This window comes from Mastomys coucha, unplaced genomic scaffold, assembly GCF_008632895.1.
Source record: "Mastomys coucha isolate ucsf_1 unplaced genomic scaffold, UCSF_Mcou_1 pScaffold22, whole genome shotgun sequence".
Taxonomy (NCBI): Eukaryota; Metazoa; Chordata; class Mammalia; order Rodentia; family Muridae; genus Mastomys; species Mastomys coucha.
Window position 1 is genome coordinate 107,370,633 of NW_022196905.1, and position 24,082 is coordinate 107,394,714.

General features: G+C 48.5%; 1 protein-coding gene across 1 annotated transcript in view; it reads left to right on the forward strand.

The window, feature by feature from the left end:
• The window catches only part of Myo1h (myosin IH), a 48,407-nt gene that overhangs the window by 15,466 nt on the left and 8,859 nt on the right, over window positions 1-24,082 (forward strand). The window contains exons 10-21 of the mRNA XM_031337487.1: window positions 457-576; window positions 2,994-3,061; window positions 3,664-3,769; window positions 5,326-5,406; window positions 6,679-6,770; window positions 11,496-11,590; window positions 15,218-15,264; window positions 16,857-16,937; window positions 18,020-18,125; window positions 18,895-19,012; window positions 21,020-21,133; window positions 23,222-23,298. Of these exons, the coding sequence (XP_031193347.1) occupies window positions 457-576; window positions 2,994-3,061; window positions 3,664-3,769; window positions 5,326-5,406; window positions 6,679-6,770; window positions 11,496-11,590; window positions 15,218-15,264; window positions 16,857-16,937; window positions 18,020-18,125; window positions 18,895-19,012; window positions 21,020-21,133; window positions 23,222-23,298 (1,105 nt within the window). The remainder of the gene's footprint in view (window positions 1-456; window positions 577-2,993; window positions 3,062-3,663; window positions 3,770-5,325; window positions 5,407-6,678; window positions 6,771-11,495; window positions 11,591-15,217; window positions 15,265-16,856; window positions 16,938-18,019; window positions 18,126-18,894; window positions 19,013-21,019; window positions 21,134-23,221; window positions 23,299-24,082) is intronic.

Genomic DNA, 24,082 nt, shown 5'->3' on the forward strand with positions numbered 1-24,082 from the left:
CCATCCTTACCCCTTATGCCCATCCCCACCCCTTATCCCCTATCCCTTACTCCCATCCCCCACCAGCTTATGCCTTATCCCTGCCGCATCCTTCTTCAAGGGGTCTTTGCACATGCTGTTCCCTCTGCTGAGACACCTTTCCATGTCCCCCACCCCTGAGCCCCCAGAGCCCTGAACCCAGGACCCTTCCCTGATCACCTGCCTCAGCCTCTCGGTTGTCCTTAAGGCACCCATCACTCTCAGCTTACATCAGGACTTTTCTTTCATGTGAGTTTTGGAAGTCTCCTCAGTGTTCCGATTCTACCCTGAGCTGAGCCCACAAACACCAGGCCTGTGTCTGGGTCCCGGTGTCCTAGCTTGTGTCCTATGCTCAGTCACTATCAGAGACTAGTGTGGACACTGAGGGTACTTACTGCTCGTCCTGTCTGTAATGACATCCTTTACCCTTCTTTCCAGGTGATATGCCCGTTGACAGTAGAGCTCTCTGTTTACGCCAGAGACGCCATGGCAAAGGCCGTTTATGGGCGGACATTTACCTGGCTGGTCAATAAAATCAATTCTTCCTTAGTTAACAAGGTGGGTCAACACACATTGGATGTCCCATTTTCACTAAAGTGGTAATGTCTTGCAGTCATCGTATTGATGTAAAGCACCCGTGAACATGAACCGTAAGTTCCTCATCAGCAAGGGTGACGTCTGTCTGGGTCTTCCAGTGCCTTGCACACAGTAGGCTAGTAGGTGTGTACACCTGTTGGCTTGGCGACCCTTCCCAAAGTCTGGTATGCACAGCACTGAGGTATACCAGATGGCTTTCTACAGCCATAGAATTTTAATGTGTCTAAGGACACACAGCTGACCTTCAACCTCCTGCTTAGGTCATGTTTCCTTTTTACATAGGAATCAGATAAGATGTGAGTTTATTCAAAGCTAGAAATCAAGACATGATTCTAGGGCCTGTCGTGCAGACTACAGACTGGGAGGCAGTGTCTCAGTCCACTTGGACAGAAGAGTCCACTGTGTCCCACTAAGAATAATTGTGGGGGAGGGGGGTGGAGAGATAGCTCAATGGTTAAGAGCACAGACTGCTCTTCTGGAGAACTCAGGCTCAATTCCAAGCACATCCCTATGGCAGATCACAGCTGTCCGTAACTCCAGTTTTAGGGGATGTGACATCCTCACACAGACATGCAGGCAAAACACCAATGCAGATGAAATAAATAAAAATGAAGAGGAGGAGAAGGGAGAGGATGAGGAGAAGGTGGAGGAGGAAGAAGAGGAAGAGAAGAAGCTGGACTAGATGACTCAGTAGTTAAGAATGCTGTTGTCCGGGCTGGCAAGATGGCTCAGCCGGTAAGAGCACTAACTGGTCTTCTGAAGGTCCTGAGTTCGGATCCCAGAAACCACATGGTGGCTCACAACCACCTGTAATGAGGTCTGACGCCCTCTTCTGGTGTGTCTGAAGACAGGTACAGTGAATTACGCCAGAGCAAGCAGGGCCTGGAGCGAGCGGGGCCGGCAGAGGTCCTGAGTTCAATTCCCAGCAGCCACACACATGACGGCTCACGGTGATCTGTATAGCTACAGTGTACTCATACACATAAAATAAATAAAATAAATCTTTAAAAAAAAAAAAAAAAGAATGCTGCTGTCCTGGCAGAGGACCCAAGTTCAGTTCCCAGCATCCACAATGGATAGCTCATGACCACCTTTAATTCCTGTTCCAGGGGACCTTGAGAACCTCTTCTGGCCTCTTTGGGTACCAAACATGTAGGACTATGTATATGTGTGCATTCACATGTGCACATGCACACACACGCTTATACACACAAATAAACCTTTAAATTAATAATAACAAGCATAACCTCAGTTGCTATAACCACGCTCCACAAACTGGGTGATTGATAAAATGTAGATGTTACCTTAGCTCAGGGTTCTGGACACTGGGGAGCTGGGAGCACAAAGCTGCATCTAGTGGAGTCTCCTCCAGCATCCTGACATGGCAGGGGATAGCCCCATAGTGAGGCAGGATGTGCCGTGAGCCTCTGCATCGTAGCGGCCCTGCCTCATGGCCTTGTCCTCCGAATACCGCTGACATGAGTCTGAGGATGCTGATTGTGACAGGTGAGCTTTGGGGAGATAAACTGAGAGCAGAGCCTCACTGCGAGGTGCCCACCTCCCCTGTATGAAGTGACATTCATGCCTCTGCCTCCTCTCACCTGAGCAAGCACTTTCTGGCAGTTTGTGGGTCACTTTCATTGTTGGTTTTGGAGGGAATGCAACCTGGAGGCTGGAGAGACATGAAGCCATGAAGCGAATTGGAAGGCAAGGTGTTGCTTGCCCAGGGAAACCACAGGCGGGTCCGCTAAGGACCAGTCTTAGGCCCCAGAGTTAACTATGAGCCCCTGCTGAAGAAAAAGGCAGGAGCCATATGCTTTATAGCTGAGTCCCAAGCTTAGGGACAGCAAGAGGATTGCAAAGACGAACTTAACAGAATCAGTCTATTTCCCGTTACTCTGATGGTGATGACCAGGAAGAGATTGTCACACAGCGAGAGAGAAAGCACATGGTCTGTGCAGCTCTCTGGTCTCTCTCTTTGTAGGAAGTCAGCAGCATCAGGTCCTGGGGGCTCCACTCTGATGCTCTTATCTAGCTGATGAACCCCCAAAGGCCCCACTTCCAAACCCCATAGTCAAATTTAGTTTCAATCTCTTACAGCCTCACTGTGGGGATGGAGTTTCAACACCAGAGCTTCTGGGTAAGAGCTTGAAAGATGACTCCAGTGTCAAAAGCACTTGTGGTTTTTGCAGAGCACCCATGTTTAGTTCCCAGCACCTATGGCAGGCAACTCACAGCTGTCTGGAACACCAGTTTCAGGGGATCCAGTGCCCTCTTCTGGTCTCCACAGGCATCTGCAAACATTTTTAGTGCACATGAAGCCACTTTGGGAGAGCCACAACACTAGCAGCTAATGGCATGCATTTTTCCCCCACTAGGATTTCACCCAAAAAACTGTGATTGGGTTGTTGGACATCTATGGCTTCGAAGTCTTTGACAAAAATGGGTGAGCTTGCCCTGCTTGCCTGCCTGTCTGCACTGCCTGCACTGTCTGCACTGCCTGCACTGTCTGCACTGCCTGCACTGTCTGCACTGCCTGCACTGCCTGCACTGTCTACACTGCCTATACTGACTGCCTGTCTGCCTGCACTGTCTGCATTGTCTGCACTGCCTGCACTGTCTGCACTGTCTGCACTGCCTGCACTGCCTGCCTGCACTGCCTGCACTGCCTGCACTGTCTGCATTGTCTGCACTGCCTGCACTGTCTGCACTGTCTGCACTGCCTGCCTGCACTGCCTGCACTGTCTGCACTGTCTGCTTGTCTGCTTATCTGCTTGTCTCTTAGTGTTAGAGCCTGCAATTGGTTTCCCTGCTCCTAGAACTACAGATCTGCCACCCTCAATTTACACACAGTACTCGGCAAGTGCTTCACCCACAGGCTGCATCCCTAACCAACCACATGCTACCCCGACCCTGTTTCCATGGGATTTTTCCCTGTTTATTAGTGGACTGCTCTATTGATAAGATCTGTGTTCTTGCAAAGAAGCAGTTTGGCTGTGCTTGGTCTATCTGCATGAGTTGTATGACCAAAATCCCCTGTATTTCTAGTTTTGAACAGTTTTGTATAAATTACTGCAATGAGAAACTACAGCAGCTACTGATAGAGAGGACGCTGAAGGCGGAGCAGGCTGAGTATGAATCTGAAGGCATCGAGGTGAGCACTGGATGTGTCTCCAAATGAGAGGGGGTGGGGGGTGAGAATCTGAGATGGAGTTGGGTGGGAGGAAGGAGAAAGGGAGGGAGGAAGGGGTGGGTGCAGGGCTGGCAGTGGATCCTCAGCTTTGAACACACTGGTAAAACACTGTACCCCCTAGTTCTACCCCGACCCCTCTTCATTTCTTGGATTGAGGACTTTTAGTTTTTCCTAGGAAAATAGTTGGAATATCTAGAAGATATCTGTAGTGAGGATTTTAGAATTTAGGTTTCTTTGAAAAATACAACTATTATAAGAATGTGTTTTCATTTTAATCTCAGGTGTGGGATATGGGGCTATTTCGGATAGTCCAACGCTACTGACTATGATTTGCCTCATGCTCTAGCAGGGGCATGATTTTGCTAGCTGCATATAGCTTTTGCGATTGTGTGACACTGGAAATTCTGGGAACTTTTCAGAGAGTTTATAAATGCTAGAGGAGGTATAGTTGTTCTTGGTTTGTTAAGTAGACTTGCATAAAACAAGGGCTGGAGAGATGACTCAATGGTTAAGAGCATTGTCTGCTCTTCCAGAGGTCCTGAGTTCAATTTCCAGCAGTCAGATGGTGGCTCACAACCATCTGTAATGGGGTCTGATGTCCTCTTCTGGTGTGTCTGAAGACAGTTACAGTGTACTCATATAAATAAAAATAAATATTAAAAAAAAAAAACAAAACAAAACCACAAGAAATCAGATATCCCAACAGTGAAGCTCAAATTTGCCCCAAGGACCTCGATGCCCCTAATCGGCAGGAAGTAGTCTAACCCTGATGTAGGCCACCACCTTTCTGACCCCAACTTTATTCAGGGGTCTCTTTCCCTCTATCCTTTTTATCTCTCTTATCTAGTGTTGAGGTTGAATGGGTGGGAAAAGGGTAGAGAAGGGCGGAAGAAAGAAAAACCCACAAAGTAGCAAGGACTGGCAACAAGAATCATTTAAGAGTTTTTAAGTTTCAGCACTGTGTGTATGTTTGCGTGATGTGGCTGAACACCCAGGGGACACCCGCAGAGTCAGTCCTCCCCCTTCCATGGGTTCCAGGGATCGAACTCAGGCCTGTGCCGCAGACAACTTTACCTGCTGAGCCATTTCGCTAGCCCCAAAAGTAACATTTTAAAAAAAGATTTCATTTTGTGTGTGTGTGTGTCTGTGTGTGTGTCTCTGTGTGAGAGTGTGTCTGTGTGTGTGTGTCTGTGTGTGTGAGTGTGTGTGTCTGTGTGTGTGTCGCAAACCTTATTGCAGGTGCCTGTGAAGATCAGAAAAGCAGCAGGTTCCCCTGGAGCCAGAGTTACAGACAGTTATAAGCCACATGATGTGCATGCTGGGAACTGAACTTGGGTCTTCTGTGAGAGCAGTAAATGTTAACCACCGAGTCATCTCTCCAGTCCCACAAAGTATAATTTTTGAAGGTTAGATATGAAAACCAGATTTTTAAGGAAATATTTGGAGAATCCAGGTCAAGCCAATGTGCTCAATGCCCCAGTACATGCTGGGAAAACCCTTCCCTCTTGTCTTTTCAGTGGGAGCCTGTCCAGTACTTCAACAACAAGATCATCTGTGATTTGGTAGAAGAGAGACATAGAGGGATCATCTCTATTCTGGTGAGAAAACAGTGACCCGCCTCATTGACTAGGTGTCTGCCACAGGCGGACGAGGCTTCCCAGGGCTCAAAAGGTGTAGAGGGAGAGCCCTGTGTAACCCGAGCAACTCGGGCAGATTGCCATGGGTTTGAGGCCAGCCTGGAGCACATAGTAAATTCTATAGCCTAGGCTATAGAATGGGAAGCCTCAGTGTGTGTGTGTGTGGGGGGGTGTGAGTTGGGGGTGTGTGAGTGTGGGTGGAGGGTATGTGTAGGGAAGTGTGTGTGTGTCAGTGTGTGTTTGTGTGTGAGGTGGTGAGTGTGTGTGTGTGTGATGGGTGAGTGTGAAAATGTATATGTTGACCATGGCCAATTGAGTAGACTCATGGTTGAGGAAATTAACTCAGGGATAGAGAGATGCGCTGGTCCAGGCTCAGCTGCTTCTACAGCTTTCTTCCCACGATGCCTTTACATTGTGCACACAATTGTTCCTGATCCTTGATGACTGGTTAGGAGTGTTTCAATAAGCTGCCGTGGCAACCCTGTCTTTGGGAAGTCAAAACAGGGTATGAAGGAGCATGCCTCATATCCCAGGGTTCAGGAATCATGCGCTTGAGGCCGGCCTGAGTTACATATCAAGACACTAACTAAGAGTCAGGGAGGAAAAAAAATGAGTCAGACTGGGATGTGACAGTGCATGCCTGTTATTCCAATGCTCAGGAAGCTAAGGCAGGAGAATTATGAGGTTGACACGACTCCAAGCTACACAGCAAGACTCTAACTAGAGGCAAGGAATAGTGGGGGGAAAGGGAAGGAGAAAGGAAGAAAGAAAGAAAGAAAGAAAGAAAGAAAGAAAGAAAGAAAGAAAGAAAGGAAGGAAGGAAGGAAGGAAGGAAGAAAAAATGAAAAGATACAGGCCAGAGTGTGAGCTGGCCAGCACCTGTAACCTCAGCTCTGAGAAGGCAGGAGTTTGAGGCAACCTGGAGACACAGCAAAGTCCCGGCTCAAAAGAAAGGATGAGGAGAATGGAAAAGGGATCAGGAAAGGACGAGTCAGATACAGGGGGATGGACTCTGTGGCATTTCCAGGCTCTCTGGGGTAGAGGCTCCCTCCGCCAGCCCCGAGGTCCCAGCACATGTAATGGCCTACCCCTTCCTCCCACCCGCCTCATGGAGGGTGACAACAATTTAATCTAAAACATTCAGCTGCTGCTGCTGAAAGCACTTAGAACCCGAGTCAGCCAGCCCACAGGTGCGCTGGTGTGAGGCTGAGCTGTCTCCTTTCCATCTGAAAGGATGAAGAATGCATCCGCCCAGGCCCAGCTACGGACTTGAGTTTTCTGGAGAAGCTGGAGGAGAAAGTGGGCAAGCATGCACACTTCCAAACGTGCGTACTTTATTTATCTGAAGGGCTGTCCTGGAGGAGAATGTTGTGTTTTCTTTCTTGGACTTGTGTCCAAGTACAAGTACTTTGGGGCTGGAGAGGTGGCCCCGTGGGTACCTGCACTTGTGTAAGCATGAGACCCCGAGTTCAGATCCCAGCACCCACTTAAGAAGCTGGGCATGGCTGCCCTGGTCCTAACCCCAGCTAGCTGCGAGCCTAGCTCTAGGTTCAGTGAGAGATCCTGCCAAGAAGAAGGCGGCAGAGATGATCGAGCAGAATACCAACGTTTGTCCCCCACAGGTACCACACACATGTATGCACACATACAGCACAGTGACTTTACCTACAAAAACAGCATCCTGAAAACTGGCTCATGTCAGCATGCCCTTTGTGAGTAGAAATCAGACTGAAGGGAATAATTTAGATCCAGTAGGGACTGCCAAATGCAGTTGACATGGGCTTGCCATCTCAGCGTTTGCTCGGGAGGCTGAGACAGGGAATTGGGAGTTCAAGGCCAGCCTGGGCCCCACAGAAAGACATTGTCTCAGAAGATCTTAAAACAGAAAAATATGTGGGACCTGCTGACCAGGGCTGTAGTTAAGCCATGTCTCAACAACACACAGAGCCTCCTCGATGGTTCATGGCTAAACAAGGAACTGAACATATGATATTAGCGAAAGCAGCAACAACCGCTAGGTGTCAAAAAACCCGTATCAATGATGCCCACATAAGTGTCTTCCCAGGCTTCTGTCCTGAGTTCTCAAGATGGCTTGACAGGGATTCTCCAAATATGTTCTCAAAATCTGATTTTCTTTCTTTTTTTTTTTTAAGTTTTTTTTTTTTTTAACGTATATAAGTACACCATTGCTCTCTTCAGACACAGCAGAAGAGGGCATCAAATCTCATTACAGATGGTTGTGAACCACCATGTGGTTGCTGAGAATTGAACCCAGGACCTTTGAAAGAACAGTCAGTACTCTTAACCACTGAGCCATCTCTCCAGTTCCCCATCTCCAACTTTATAATTTTTTAATTTATTTTATTTTATGTGTATGAGTACACTGTAGCTGTACAGATGGCTGTGAGCCATCACATGTATGGCTGCTGTTGATCTCAGGACCTCTGCCTGCCCGCTCACTCTGGCCCCCTCACTCTGGCCCCGCTCGCTCCTGCGTTATTTACTGCAGCTGTCTTCAGACACACCAGAAGAGGCGTCCTATCTCATTACAGGTGGTTGTGAGCCACCATGTGGTTGCTGGGAATTGAACTCAGGACCTTTGGAAGAGCAGTCAGTGCTCTCACCCCCTGAGCCATCTTGCCAGCCCTCCCCCCCCCCAATCTCCAACTTTAAAAGACTATATACTTGTGAGGGTTGGAAAGATGGCTCAGCAGTTAAGAACACGAACAGACATGGAAGAACACACACCAACATGCATGCATAATTAAACCGGGGTTTGCACAGAAATGACTGAGTTTGAGCACTGGGAACGTGGCTCAGCAATCAAGGGCTTCTATGCCTGAGACCGGGATTCAGACCCCAGCACCAAACAAATCTGGCTTTGACGAGCAGCCCCAGCATGGCCTCTTACTGAGCAGCCCAGACTGAGGCGAGCAAGCTGTTCTGCATTTGAGCCCCTGTGAGGTAGGCTATTACCCACCTACCCAGGAGCTCTGTGACTGTCCACAGAACGTACCATTGGTGGGGCCCTATCGGAGCTGGAAGACAAACGGATGAAGCTGTGTATGCAAGTGAAGGGACCCTGGAGAAACAAACTGCCCCATGTTCACACATGGGCTCTCATCCGGACTTAGGGTCTGTCCCTTAGGTAGGCTGGCTGGCCAGTGAGCTCTAGGGACCAGCCTGCCTCCAACTCCCTGGGTTCTGGAAATCAAACTCATGACTCATGCTTGCATAGCAAAGGTTTTGCCAAATGAACTGTTTCACCGTTGATAGGTTATTTTCCCACTACTGGTGAAATGAGCCAATTTAAACCAGATTCGATTATATTAAAGGCAGGTTTATTGAGAAGCTGCTCTTGGGTGAGTGAGTTCACTGGTCCTAAGAACTGAGGCCAGGGAAGTTGCCATGGAGAAAGTGGGGGGCCAGGGGAAGTAAGGGAGGAAGAGAGAAAAGAGGTACACACACAGAGAAAGAATAAAAGGAGAGACCAAAATGTCTGGATTATATAAGGAGGAGCTTCTGGGGTGAAGGGAAGCCCAACCCCTGGGCTGGAAAGTTTGAGTTGGGGCCAGGGTATGCCAGGTAGGGACTGAGGAATGCTGGGATAACCTGAAGGCCAGGTTGGCTTTGGTGTGTACAATATGCACCTCAGTTCCTTGGCCCTGGGTCTAAAACCAAACAGCCATGCCTTTAAAGAATATGTTAATTTGTTTATTTATCTGTGTGTGAGAGTATGCCCATGGATACACGTACCACACTGTGTGGAGGTCAGAGGACAACTTGGGGAGGAGGTCAGTGCTCTTCTTCCACTAGGTAGGTCTCAGGGATAGAACTCATCAGGCTTGGTGGCAAGCCCCTTTGCTGCTGAGCTGTTTCATTGGGTTTGCCTCCTCCTCCTCCTCCTCCTCCTCCTCCTCCTCCTCCTTCTCCTCCTCTTCCTCTTCTTCCTCCTCCTCCTCCTCCTCCTCTTCTTCTTCTTCTTCTTCTTCTTCTTCTTCTTCTTCTTCTTCTTCTTCTTCTTCTTCTTCTTCTTCTTCTTCTTCTTCTTCCTCCTTCTCCTCCTCCTCCTCTTCTTCCTCTTCTTCCCCCTCCTTTTCCTCCTCCTCTTCTTCATCCTCTTCCTTCTTCCTTCTTTCTCCTTTTTGGGTCCATGATTCACTGAAGAATGATACCCCAAACTCAAATAATATGCAAAAGCAAAGCAAAAAAAAAATATGTGTTTATTCTGCAGAAGTCCAGCATGCTGGGGTCTACCATCTACCAAGATGGAGATGCCCCAGTGAGCTTCTAGGCCTAGCTTAAAGCACATTAGGGGAATTCTGGAGAGGGGTATAGGTGATCTTTATCTTAATCTGTTGCCTCTATCTCTAGGGACATTCCAGAACCATTGTTGGGGTGGGGTGGGGTGCTGGAAACTGTTACTGAGGAAGTCTGGAAACTGTTGCTGGCCCATCGCCCTTGCCTCAGACCAGGTGATGGAGCAGCTTCTGATGGTGAGGCAGTTTCTGATTGGCTGCCTGAGGCCTGGGGTGTTTCCAGGAATTGATTTTCCTGGACCTGCCCAGTTCTCAAAAACAGATTTAGGCCTAAGTCTCCTGAACTGCCAATTTGAAGCTTGTCATGGAGTCAGCCTGTCTCACTATTTCTTCTTCTTCCTCTTCCTCCTCCTCCTTCTTCTAATTCTTCTTCCTTCTTCTTCCTCCTTCTACTTCCTTCTTCCTCCTCCTCTTCCAGGGACTTCCTGGATCTAGACCCACCAGTGGTTAAATAATGACACAGAGACTTACTGATTTCTATTATAGCTCAGGCCTTCAGATTGGGCTGCTTCCCAGTCAGCTCATCTAACTTAATTTTATTATCCTAGCCCACTGGGCACCATGACTCACCTCTAGCTAGTTCTTTACCTCTCCCTCAGTCCCCGTGCATCCAAATACCTCCATGTGCCGCTGGCAAATCCCCCGCCCCCATTCTTCTCCCAGAGATCCTCTCGTACTCCCTGCACCCCTTTCCTGCTTAGCTACTGACCTTCAGATCTTTATAAAGTCAATCAACAGTTCAGGACACAGAGTGTTTGTGAAATACCCAGACAGGTGACTGAGAAGAGTGACAATACCCAAATCAGGCCAGTACTTAGCTCTCTGCCAGCACAGCAATCAACAATTGACTATACACAGACACCTTCACACAACATAACCTAATACTTCCTCTCCCTCTATCTCTTCTTCCTCCTCCTCCTCTTCCTCCTCCCCTTCTTTTCTTTTCTTTCTTTCTTTCTTTCTTTCTTTCTTTCTTTCTTTCTTTCTTTCTTTTTTTTTTTTGTTGTTGTTTTGTTTTTTCGAGACAGGGTTTCTCTGTGTAGCCTTGGCTGTCCTGGAACTCACTCTGTAGACCAGGCTGGCCTCGAACTCAGAAATCTACCTTCCTCTGCCTCCCAAATGCTGGGATTAAAGGCATGCGCCACCACCTCCCGGCCCTCCTCCCCTTCTTTGAGACAGGGACTCACTATGTAGCCTTGACTGACCTGAAGTTCATTTAAACTAGGATGGCCTTAAACTCAGAAAGATCTTCCTGTCTCCTGAATACTGGAATTAAAATCATGCCACCATACCCAACCTCCAGTTCCAGAGTATCCAAGCCCATCTTCTCAGCAGGCACTAGGCACAAATGTGACACACCGACTGACATACATGCAGGCAAAACGCCCATATATACAAAATTTAAAACTAGGACAAATCCCCTGTGTTGTTGAGGGAACCCAGGGCTTTATGCTTGCTAGGCAAGTGTTCTTTCCACCCAGCCAATCCCTCAGCCCAGGTCACTTGTCTTAAACAAGACAAAACAAAGGTTGAATGTTTTTCACAGACATATGTTTTTCTTCCTTACTAGCTTAAGCAAAGGAAGGCTCTGATTATGAGAGACCTGGTAGACAGCCAGTTTGGGAGCAAGGCCCCCCAGGAACCCCCACGCAGTCAGTTTCAATGTAGATGGCCCAGTCCTTCTTGGTCATGCTCACTGCTGCAGAGGTGGTCTGTGTTTGTGTCTTGTAGCCGGAAGCTGGCCGGTCCAAAGGGCCGGAAGAGGATCGGTTGGCTGGAATTCTGCCTCCTGCATTATGCAGGAGAGGTTACCTACTGCACCAAAGGTGAGTGGCTGGGGTGGGTCACAGCCATGCAGGTCACCAGGATTCAGGAGAAAGGAAGTCCTCCAAGGAGATGCTATCTGTGGCCACCCCAAAGTTCCTTAGTGTCACATTCAAGCAAATCACCTGAAAGGTCTTTATTTATTAATTACTGATATTGTTATTCCCAAGTCACAGGGACCCGAAAGACCACTGTAGAGCCAATTCCGATGCAGATACACAAGGGTCAAGGGTCATTTATTACGAGCTCGAGAGCAAGGACTTTCATCAGTACCCATCACAGAGGGTCTGAAATGAGAGCCCAAGTCTAGGGGTGCAGGGTATTTATTGTAGTTACAGCAAACTTGGGGAATTTCCATACAGGTCAGCAAGTTAATATTTTAAAAACTGCATCTCCAGCATAATCTGCAGGAGTTGAACATGGGGTCAAAACCACCAGACAGACAGACAGATTATCTCTTCTGTGCAGGATGTCTTAGGTTATCTCTGGGTACTGTGACCCTGCTATAGTAGCCTGACTGGCTGTCCCTAAGGAAGAGTTGTCAAAGGATGTTTGCTCGGGTGGACTTTGTGATTTTCTTCCTGGAATTGGGAGTTTAGCCACTGGTCTCACACAAAATGGAGTTTCTTCATAAATGGAGTTGCGCTGGGTGGTGGTGGCACACGCCTTTAATCCCAGCACTTGGGAGGCCGAGGCAGGCAGATTTCTGAGTTTGAGGCCAGCCTGGTCTACAGAGTGAGTTCCAGGACAGCCAGGGCTACACAGAGAAACCCTGTCTCGAAGAAAACAACAAACAACAACAACAACAACAAAAACAAAAATGGAGTTGGTTGGGCTTTACAAAATAACCACCAGTTTTTAAATAAATAAAGTAGTATTCATACAGCATATACTTCATCCATTGACATGTGCAACTCAGGGGTTTTAGTGAATTCAGTGTTGTGTACCTGCGTACCTGGCTTCATTTTAGAACACTGCCTGCCCACACCCCCCCCGCCACTCCCCCACAGCACTAAGCAATGAACCAATGCCCTTCCTAAGTCCATAGCTTCTGGTCTGGCCTGGAAAATCCCACTTGTGAGCTGTGAGGGTCTGATTTCCCTCATTAGCGTAAGATTTCAAGCTTCCTCCATGTTAGGCATTCATCTTCATTGTCCAGTAATATTCCTTTCTCTGGATAAGCTTCTCTGTGCCCGGGGTTCAGTAACCATTCAGGGTGCTTATCCTTCTAGCCATGGTGAAAACTGATACTTGGGATATGCCTGCCAGAGCCCCCTCCCTCACAATACTGGCGACTGCATCTGGGGCCATGCATGCATGAAAGGCTTTAGACTTTTGGGACAGTCTCACTACGCTGCCCAGGCCAGCTCTGCACTTACTGTCTTCTTGCCTCAGCTTTCCAAAGCTGGGATGCCAAGGTTGATTTTAATTTCCTGGGTGAACGGTGAGGAAGGGAGCGACTGGGTCCCATGGAAGTCCCTGCTTAGCATTTTCAGGAGCCTCCTGACTGCTATGGTCCTAGTCTCTCCTCATCCTCCCCAGCACCCACAATGCTCTGCCAGCAGCCTTCTGGGCAGGTGTGTACTTGCCAGTCATTTGTATATCTTCCCTGGATAAATACCTACTTAGATACTTTGCCCATTAAAAAATTATTGTTGAGGGTGGTGGTGGCGCACACCTTTAATCCCAGCACTTGGGAGACAGAGGCAGTTGGATTTCTGAGTTCGAGGCCAGCCTGGTCTACAGAGTGAGTACCAGGACAGCCAGGGCTATACAGAGAAACCCTGTCTTGAAAAAACAAAAAAAAAATTTTTTTTGTTGAATCATGAGAGTTCTTTATATATTATGGACACTAGACCTTTGTCAGATATAGTATTTGCCAGTATCTTCCCCAATTCTGAGAACTGACCTTTTTGAGAGACCAGATCTTTCAGGTTCAGACTCCATCTTTTTTTTTTTTTTTTTTCCGAGACAGGGTTTCTCTGTGTAGCCCTGGCTGTCCTGGAACTCACTCTGGAGACCAGGCCAGCCTTGAACTCAGAAATTCGTCTGCCTCTGCCTCCCAAGTGCTAGGATTAAAGGCGTGAGCCACCACCACCCAGCAGGTTCAGACTCCATCTTAGTCAGGTTATTCCCCAACAAATCTGCACCCCCAGGTTGCAAGCCTGCCCCTGGCACCTCACTTTCTAACAACCACCAATCAGGAGGAAAGCAGAAGTTAAGTTTATGGTTTGGCTCCCAGCACTAGTCAATTATGTTAAAGGCCATAACAGCCCTCAATCAGCTGTGTGGCAGGCTAGATAACCCCTTCTTGCTTCTTCAAATGCTTGCCTGAATTTGCTCCTTGGAGGACTTTTGGGGTTCAGAAATGTTTCCTGGCACAACACTTTCTGTTAATTGGCGGTATCTTCCAAGGCACCAGAAGGTTCATCACTAAGAATCTTTTTAAAGTAATAGAACACATTTTAATGTTTTTTTCTTTAAATGCAAAGCAATATAGAGCACTTTTAAAAAAAAGAATAGATTGATTCTCTGTTGAGATGATTCGATTTATATTTCGAGGCCAGCCTGGTCTACAGAGCGAGTTGCAGGCCAGTCAGAACTGCATGGTAGCACCTTGTCTCAACTAACCAACAAAATCAGTACAGCACCAGAGAATGGGAAAGGACACCAGGGGAGTTTGCCTTTGTCAAAGGTATCAGCTCACCTCCCGGGGCTTGGTGCCCTCCTGTCTCTGTGAGTCATAAGTCATTGCTATTGGATCACTTTGAATCAAGGTCGCACATCATACAATAGCCTGCCTCAGAGGACCTGCCTCTCAGCCTGGGAAATTGTCCCCTAGAGTATCTGGTACTCTAGAGTTATACAGGGAGGGTGTCTGCCCGGAATGTCTGGCTCTCCCTGGGGGTAAAGGGAGAGTGTCTCCCATGCCGTCTGGCTGTCTGATGTACCTCGTTGCAGACAGGGTGTGCTTCTAGTGTGAGTGAGCAGAGGGCTGGGTGTTGCCCCAGGCTTAGCTCACAGCGCAGCTCACAGCTCACTGCCGAGACCCAGCTGGTCTCAGTATTGTAAAGGCTGGGAAGCCCCATGCAACCTCAGATGTCACCAGGTGTCTTACTTAGGGTTTACTGCTGTGAAGAGGCACCATGACCAAGGCAACTCTTATAAGGACAACATTTAATTGGGGCTGGCTTACAGGTTCAGAGGTTCAGTCCATTATCATGAAGGGAGAAGCATGGCAGCATCCAGGCAGGCATGGTGCTGGAGAAGGAGCTGAGAGTTCTACATCTTCATCTGAAGGCTGCAAGTGGAAGACTGATGCCCGGGCATCTAGGAAGAGGTCTTCAAGCCCTACCCACAGTGACACACCCACTCCAACAAGGACACACCTACTCTAACAAGGCCACACCTCTCCAGCAAGGCCACATCCCTCCAGCAAGGCCACATCCCTCCAGCAAGGCCACACCCACTCCAGCAAGGCCACACCCTCTAATAGTGCCACTCTCTGGGGCCAAGCATATACAAACCACCACACCAGGATGTGTCTTAGCTAGTAGTCAGTGTGGAATTGCATTGATTGAGACTTTTATTTTATTTTATTTTATTTTTTATTTTTTTAAAAAACCCAGGATTCTTGGAGAAAAACAATGACCTGCTTTACAGACACCTGAAGGAGGTGAGTCTGAATCTTCACCTCACGTGTTACTAACAGTGAAACAAAAGTCTACGTGGCGCTCTGGATTTTCTGGAACTTTCTTGTCCATGGATTATGTCCTCAACTGGAACTACAGGCAGCCTATAATCTTCCCTAGCATCTGGGAGGTAGGGGCAAGAGGGCCAGGAGTTTGAAACTATCCTTGGATACACATCAGTTTGCAGCCATGAACTGCATGAGGCCCTGTCTGGGAAAACCAACAGAATTTCCTGTTTTAAAGCTGACTGAGATTTTATGAAATACAAGGACTTTTTCTGTCTGTCTGTCTGTCTGTTTGGTTTTTTTTTTTTTGAGACAGGGTTTCTCTGTGCAGCTCTGGCTGTCCTGAAACACTCTGTAGACCAGGCTGGCCTCAAACTCAGAAATCTGCCTGCCTTTGCCTCCCAAGTGCTGGGATTAAATGTGTGAGCCACCACTGCCCAGCTCCAAGGACTTTTTAACCTCTCAGTTTTATTAAAATTAAGGACTTCTTCCAGAGGTGGTGTCATACACCTGTCACATACCTGTCACACACCTGTCACATACCTGTCACACACCTGTCACACACCTGTCACACACCTGTGACCCCAGCATCTGAGGGAGGGAAATGGGAGGATCTTGAGTCTAAGGCCAACCTTGGCTAGCTAATGATAGTGTTTAAAAGAAAAACATAAAGATTAGAAGAGGAGGAAGACTGTAGTGATGGCAACATAGGCTGGGGCTGAGCATATGCAAGGCACCAAATACGATTTATAAACAAGGATAAGGGCTGAAGAGATGGCTCAGCAGTTAAGAGCACTGACTGCTCTTCCAAACGTCCTGAGTTCAATTCCCAGCAACTACATGGTGACTCACAACTATCTCTAATGGAATTTGATGCCCTCTTCTGGTGCGTCTGAAGACAGCTACAGTATATTCATATATATAAAATAAATAAATAAATCTTTTTAAAAAGGCTATATATATATAAAAGAATAAAAAGGGGGTGCATTTTCCTTATAATAGATTATTTCAAAGATTGATGGAGTAGGACCAGCTAATACAAAAGCCTAGAGTCTTTGGCTTCACGTCACTGTGTCTGTCTCCTGAGAGCCAGCATCTGCCGTTTTCTGAGTCCTCCTGCTAGTGGCCGAGGCCAGGCTGTGCGTCCTCTGTTCCCTTTCCCCTACACAGCAGTGCAAGGCACCTTGCACCTTCACTCGCTCTGGCCTCCTTATGATTGATTGTTCATGGGTTGACTTACTCCCCAGCACTAAGGTGGGCTGGAGACAATTCTTGCTTAATCACATTACAGAAAACTAGATGCCTCCAGAAGTACACAAGGCAGAGGCCCAGGCATGTGGACGCCTCCTTCTCTTGTGCTCTTTGGCAATGCTGGGTGTGGAACTCAGGGTTTCACTACAGGAAGAAAACAATCTACCAGTAAAGCCCCTTGTTCCCCATTTCTTTGTCTCTTCACTCTTCGGTGGTGGGGAGTATCTTTAAGTGCCCACGGAGCAGGTGGTTCTGCTGTCCCCTGATGGCCTCTAGAATTCCGACAGCAGCCAGTTCAGTGTGGCCTCTCTTTAACACAGGTGCTGTGCAGCTCCAAGAACAGCATCTTGAGGGAATGTTTCCTGGTGGCGGAGCTTGAGAACCGGAGGCGACCACCCACGGTGGGTGAGGGAGAGATGCTGGTGTGAATTTAGCAAGGGAACAGAAGCCACAGGGTAACAGTGACTACTCTCTCCTCTCACAGATACATACAAAAAACGCATGTGTAAACTTTGTATCAGTTCATTCCTTTGCAGGCAGCCGTACTGGGAGTGGGCCTGGGCACAGGGGATTCTTTGTTCTCAAGGGGTTACAGTCTGAGAGCAAGAGGATCTGAGGAAATACCGTCAATGAAGGGACTTGGAACTAGGGTCAGGGGTCTGGACCCAGTGGTGGCCTTGATCCATAAGGTGCTGGGCATGTGTGAGCCAGCTTTCCCGCCCTATGACAAAACCCTTGAGGGAAAAAATCTTAAACGCTGATTTAGTTCCTGGTTTTGGAGACTGCACTCCGTGGCCTCTGGGTGTGGGAGGCATGGAGCACCATAGCAAAGATGTGTGGAGAGACTTGCGGGGTGGGGGGGTGGGGTGGGGGGGATGGGGGGTGGGAAATACACCTTTCAAAGCTAAGTAACTTACTTCTTCCCAGGAGGCCCCACCTTTTAAAGAGCCCATGCTCCTCCTAAAGAACCGCCCCCTCAAAAAACCCACCAAGCCCAACACCAGCAGGCTCTGACTCTGACAATGACATAAGAGCCCTCCATTCCCTGTAAAAGCTGCTGCTCTGGGGACCACGGTTTCAGTACATAGGCCTCTGAAGGACACCTCAGAACCCAGTCATAATACTGCAGCCGCGCTCCTGAGCTAAGAGCCTGGCTGACGCTTAATGGGGACCTAGTATCTTTGCGCACAGCACACTACCCAGCCACTGTCTACACGTTTCTCTGTGTTTTGTCCCTCTCTCGTTTAGATAGGAAAATCTTCATGTGCCCGAGAAGCCCATGGCCCCAAAGTACTGGGAACTGACCTTCCCAGAACAGGTCATCTCCAGCCTCCAGGCTGTGGGCAAAACCTGCCTCAAAAAATAGGCAGAATTCTGGCCTGGGGTGGGGGATGGGAGCAGCTGCGCCTGTGCTGTGCTGTCTCCAGAGCTCAGCAGGACAGGAAGCAGGGGTGTCTACTCAATATGTCCTCTCATCGCATAGGTTGGGACTCAGTTTAAGAACAGCCTGAGCAGCCTCCTGGAAATTCTCATCTCCAAAGAGCCTTCCTACATCCGCTGCATCAAGCCCAACGAGAGGAAGGAACCCAGTGAGTGACTGACCACTGAGCACTGAGCTCAGGATGGGGGAAGCAAAGCAGGGTGGCCATGCTTAAGAACTCCAAACCCACCACAGCCTTCTCCTTGGATATGAGCTCTTTTCCTTCTCAAACAATCCGGGGCTGGGATATGGCTTAGTGGGTGAAGCGCTTGCCTTACAAGCATGAGGATCTGAGTTCAAATACCCGGAACCCACATAAAGTCAGACACAGTTATCTGTGTTTCTAACGCAAGTGATCCCATGGAAAGGTGGGAGGCAGAGGCAGAATCCCTGGTTAGCTTGTGGGCAACCCTGCTGTGCTAGTACACCTCAGAAAACAACAGGAGATCCTATCTGATGGAAGATAGAAAGTGAGGACTAACAATTGAGGTTGTACTCTTTCTTACACACGCACTTAAAAGTAAAACAAACTTTTAGAAAATGGCTGGCCCTGGTGGCATACCTTTAATCTCAGGAGGCCAAGCCAGGCTCTAGAGGAGGCAGGGCTAGCTTGGGGGAGGGCAGGGTCAGGAGGCAGAGCTAGGTTAGGGGAGGGCGGGGTCAGGAGGCAGAGCCATGGGAGGGGGCAGGATGCAGAGCTAGGTTGAGGAGGGGCGGGGCCAGGCTCTTGCTTGGGAGCAGGGTAGATACAGGCAAAAACAAGAGAAAAAAACACTAGATGCTAGACTTACTGAGAGGGACTTCTTTGATGATCCAGAGGCACTTTCTAAAAACTCTTCCATGACCCAGGCAGGTGACTCTCTTCTATTTCTCCAAAGGCAAGTTTGATGACTTCCTCATCAGCCATCAGATCAAGTACCTGGGGCTAATGGAGCACCTGCGTGTGCGGCGGGCCGGCTTCGCCTACAGGCGCAAGTATGAGCATTTCCTACAAAGGTGAGTTGAGTCTAGTGAGCCCCAGTCCTTTAAGCTGGTGTCAGGGAGACAGTGTGGTCAATCGGGTGGCATTCCCTAGGAAGCCTTGATCAGATCCGAAGCCCAAGGGCTGGCCGTGAGAATAGAACATTTGTTCTCCTGCAAAACCAGGACTCAAGTCTTCCGCTGAGTTCACTAAGCCCTACCTTAACTCAGCTTCCTGCAGTACTCAGACCCACTACCAAGGGGGTGCACTGTCCATCCAGACCCCTAAGGGTTAGTGCCTCTGTCCTGGGCTCTGAAGGGCATTTGGGCAAAACAGTGGCCATGTCATGAAGACACCAGCTTTGAAACCCCAGACGGATCGGAATTCTCCCCGTGCCTCACAGATGTGACCTATTCCTTTACCCACAGCAGGGGTTAAAGGGTCAGATGTTTATAAAGGTTTAATGCCACACCCACAGCGGCTTTTTTGTGTTCAGGCTGCACACGGCCGCTCTATGACGATGCCTATACACTCTTAGGTGAGCATCCCAAAGTGGCCATCTTCATAAGCCAAAATGGCTGCCCTGTTGGCTGTCTCAGACCATGATGAAGCTGCTTTTGAGTTTAAGCATGGTGATGACTACAGAGCATTCCCATCACCCTTTCCTTGTGGTTCTGGCTGTGCCTCTACTGCCTGCTGTCTACCTGCCATTAACGCTCTCCTTATCTTGTTTTTTTAGTTTTTTTGAGACAGGGTTTCTCTTTGTAGCCCTGGCTGTCCTGGAACTCACTTTATAGACCAGGCTCTTATCTTGTTTTCTTAACCTGGCCTCAAGTGAGGATGTTGGGAGGCCACAGCTGCTGCTCACTGCATCAACACACACCTGTGTCCCTTATCCTATGTCTTAGGTTGATCCCCACTGCACCCCAGATGTCCCCTTCTCCCGCTGATAGCCATTCTATGCACAGGGTATAGTTCCACATCCTAAGGCAGTTCATTTTCTGGAGGGAGGTGTGTGAGACCAAGCCCAGGGAAGTCCATAGAAGACAGGAGAGTGCCAGGCTAGAGGCTGGCTTTTAGAGGGGCCCCAAAGGTATGCGCTGGGATCCGATAAAGCCAACACCAGAGCCAAAGTTACTCTAAAAGAAATATTTTCTGGCTGGTGTGGCTTTAATTCCAGCACCCAGAAGGGAGAGGCTGGCAGATCTCTGTGAGTTTGAAGCTAGTCTGGTCTACATACCAAGCTCTGATACTGCCTCAAAAAAAAAAAAAAAGTCTCAAAAATGTCTGAGACCCTGTCTCAGGAAAAAAAATTGGGGTGGATAGGAGGAGGAGATGTTCGGGGGAGAAAGTGCTTTTGGCACAAATGTGGGTACCAGATATTGATCTCCAGCATGCACCCACATAAATGCTAGACGGGCCTAACAGCCCACGTGTAACCCCAGCACTCAGGAGTCAGATGGGATTGCCATGCCAGCGGGCTACCTAGACTCGCCAACTCAGCAGACTGTGAGTTCAGTGAGGGCCCCTGCCTTAGTGAACAGTGAAGAACAGACACCCAGCATCTGTCCTACACACACACACACACACACACACAGAGAGAGAGAGAGAGAGAGAGAGACAGAGACAGAGACAGAGACAGAGAGACAGAGACAGAGAGACAGAGAGAGAGAGCACATGTGCACCCATGCCCTTGTGCCCTCATACATGGAAAGGTGCTCCGCCATGAATGCATGTACACAGCTGGGATGCCCCAGTTGGGCCATTATAAACAATGTTGCATGAGGCTCTGTGGACACAGGAAACAGCTCTTGGATACACACCTAGGAGGGAGAGTGAACCACTTGGCTCAGTATACAGTGACAGTTCTGCTGTGTGAGCCACTTTCTCTCATTCCTTTCTTGCCCTGTACATATTGCTGAGGTGTCTGTACCATGAGTGGCTGGTACACTTCAAGGGGGTCCAGGATACCTCTAGGAGTGTGTAGAGGGCAGTGGAGGGTATCCTAGTGGCTTCTACATGTCCTTCTCCATTCCTGGTAGGTACAAGTCATTGTGCCCAGACACCTGGCCGCACTGGCATGGACCCCCAGGAGAGGGCGTCGAGCGTCTGATCAAGTATATTGGCTACCAACCTCAGGACTACAAGTTAGGAAAGTAAGTGGCCAGAAAACCCCAAACTGTCAGAGCTCATGTGCCAACTGGCATGCACCTGGTATGTCCAGCCTGTACATGGAGGTACAGTGTTGTCATCTACAAAGTTCTCACTGAGAACTGCTTAATTGAATTAGGAGAAAAAAAGAACTTAAAAATCCTCATTCTCAGGTGCCATGGCTGCCAGGCCAAGAGGTGGGCATGCCTGAAGCTCCCTGAGCTTCTTTGGAGACATAGTTTGCAAGCCAGTTCTACCCACTAAGTTGAAATGTAGCTGAGTATGTTACAATAAGAATCATGGTCCCAAAGAAGCCAGGTATTCTTAGGCTGGCTCCATAGTTAGGCAGAATCTCTGCCTACAAAATGAAGAGGGACCAGGGGTGGGGCCTTGCCTGTGCTGGCCTAGCATCTCTCGATGCTTGAATGAGCACAGCACCACCCAGAATGCTAACTTCATCTTGTTTAATCCTTGGTATCGCATAATGGTATTCTAGAACACTGTAGGGATGTGGTATCCCGGAACAGAGAGCTTCCCCATGAGTTAAATGCTTTTAGACTCTCAGTTGGATTAGCCAGGATGGCTTTCTGTACTGTGAGGGTCACATGTTCAAGCCACGCAAGAACCAGTTCACAAGACAGCAGCACCTGCCTGCATAAGGGGTGATGCAGTGAGCTACCTGCCAGCTACTGCCTGGGACCCTCTTCCAGCTTCATTAATCCATCCTCATCCCTGAGAGGGCCACATGAATCTGTCCCCATCCTATTATTGAGTGTAGCTTTTTTTTACCTGCCTAAGCTCTGGGAATGGGCTGCACTACCAGCCAGCCCCCATCCAGCTTCCCTTGAATCCACCAATAAAAGGCACACACACAGTAGGGCACTGGTGGCTCATGCCTTTAATCCCAGCACTTGGGAGGCAGAGAAGGTGGATTTTTGAGTTCAAGGCCACCTGGTCTACAGAGTGAGTTCCAGGATAGCTAGGGCTATACAGAGAAACCCTGTCTTGGAAAACCAAAAAAAAAAAAAAAAAAAAAAAAAAAAAAAAAAGAAAGAAAGAAAGAAAAGAAAAGAAAAGAAAAAGAAAAGAAAAGAAAGAAAAAAAATAGACACACACACACAGTCATTCCTTTTCAACTTGCCTTTGGACACAATTGCTGGGGCACTACTATGTTCCACCTGGAAAAGCCCTTAACAATATTCTTATCTCTGCTCCTCCCACCTGCCCTAAACTTTAGTTGCTAAGATACACTAGTCCCTGCTAAACATTCCTGACCACCCTGACCTATAGGAGCAGTTACAGGTCCCCACTTAGCCCAAGACCTCACTTGTCTGGTCAACTTTGCTCCATCAGAAGCCTGGCAAACTCTCCTTGCCTTCCTTGCATCGGTTTCTTTTTCTTCCAGGGAACTGGAAGTCCACCTACTCCTTCTGCCCAGCAATTGGCCCATGGCTTCTTTACTGATAGATCAAGAACCAATTGGGGAACAGGCCCTTAGCATCAGCACCGCCCCTCCATTCTATAGCCCCGGCCTTGGCATCCCAGGGCATGGATGCTGCTTGCTGCCCCCTCAGCAACTGCTCTGGGAAGTCTCTAACACAAGGTGCTGTGTAGTTGGCACAGGCAAGGCCCCTTATTACCCCACCTGAAGGCTCAGAAGCATAACTGTAAGCAACTTCGGTCCCATGGCAGATTTGCTCATAATAAGCCACAGCAGTAGTAATGCATTCTCTCAAAGCCCAGGATCCAGGATAAAGGCATAGGGAGGCCAGGATCCATCTGAAGGTTGTCAGCCAACTCCTGAGTGTCATCTGGCAGCTCCTGGCCTTCCTTGGCTGGTAGCATCACTCTTGCCTGCTTGGGTCCCACATCCTAGCTCTTATAAAGAGGACGCTGGACTGGATTTAGGGCCTACTCTAACCTACTGTCTCCCCTCTACTGTTCTCTAAGCATATCTGCAGTCAGCCACCCTCCCGACATGACACACACACATAAAAAGGTCACATTCTAAAGTTCTGATTGGACGCAGATGCTACTCAGCCATCTTAACTGGCAGCTGACCAGTCAATAATTATGTTTCTTTTTGCTTCTAGAACCAAAATATTCATTCGCTTCCCCAGAACCCTGTTTGCTACTGAAGATGCCTTTGAATTCAGTAAACATCAATTAGGTATGATATTCTTTTTGTCCCATGAACAAATTTAGTCAGGGAGAAGGAAAGCACAACCTTAAACATGGCTGTCTGATGTGTCAGAAAGCATCACTGTGTCGGAAGGCATCACTTAAGAACCAGGGATAAGCCAGACGGTGGTGGCGCATGCCTTTAATCCCAGCACTTGGGAGGCAGAGGCAGGCGGATTTCTGAGTTCAAGGCCAGCCTGGTTTACAGAGTGAGTTCCAGGACAGCCAGGGCTACACAGAGAAACCCTGTCTTGAAAAAACTAAAAAACAAAACAAAACAAAACAAAACAAAAAAAAAAGAACTAGGGATAAAGGAACCGGACTATAAGCTATATGAGGGGATGCCTCAGATCTGATGCGCTTCGAGGGCAGGTGTAGACACATCATACATCTGCGTGTCTCATTCTACGCCTGTGCCCTTATGTACACTGAAGTGCAAAGTCATGGGGGACCAGGCTCCTCAATTCATGTTTCACAACTTCTTTTCCGTGTCTGATGGCAACAGGTGTGCCTTCAAACCTGCAGCCAGGGTGTTTTTGTGAATGAAAGTGACAGGAGTTGGATAGGGGGAGGGAGGATGGGAAACCAGGTACTTCTCTAACTGCAAATCTAAGGAGTCCTTGCTCTCTGCCTTGTGCACTAAGCCCCTGACCAACAATCATGTTCCCAGAACAACCCTGTGTGAGTAGGCACAGCTGCTCCTGTTCAGGGGAGCTGAGACACAGAGGCTCCAAGATCAGCAGCAGAGCTGGGGCTTGAACTTGGGCCTGTCT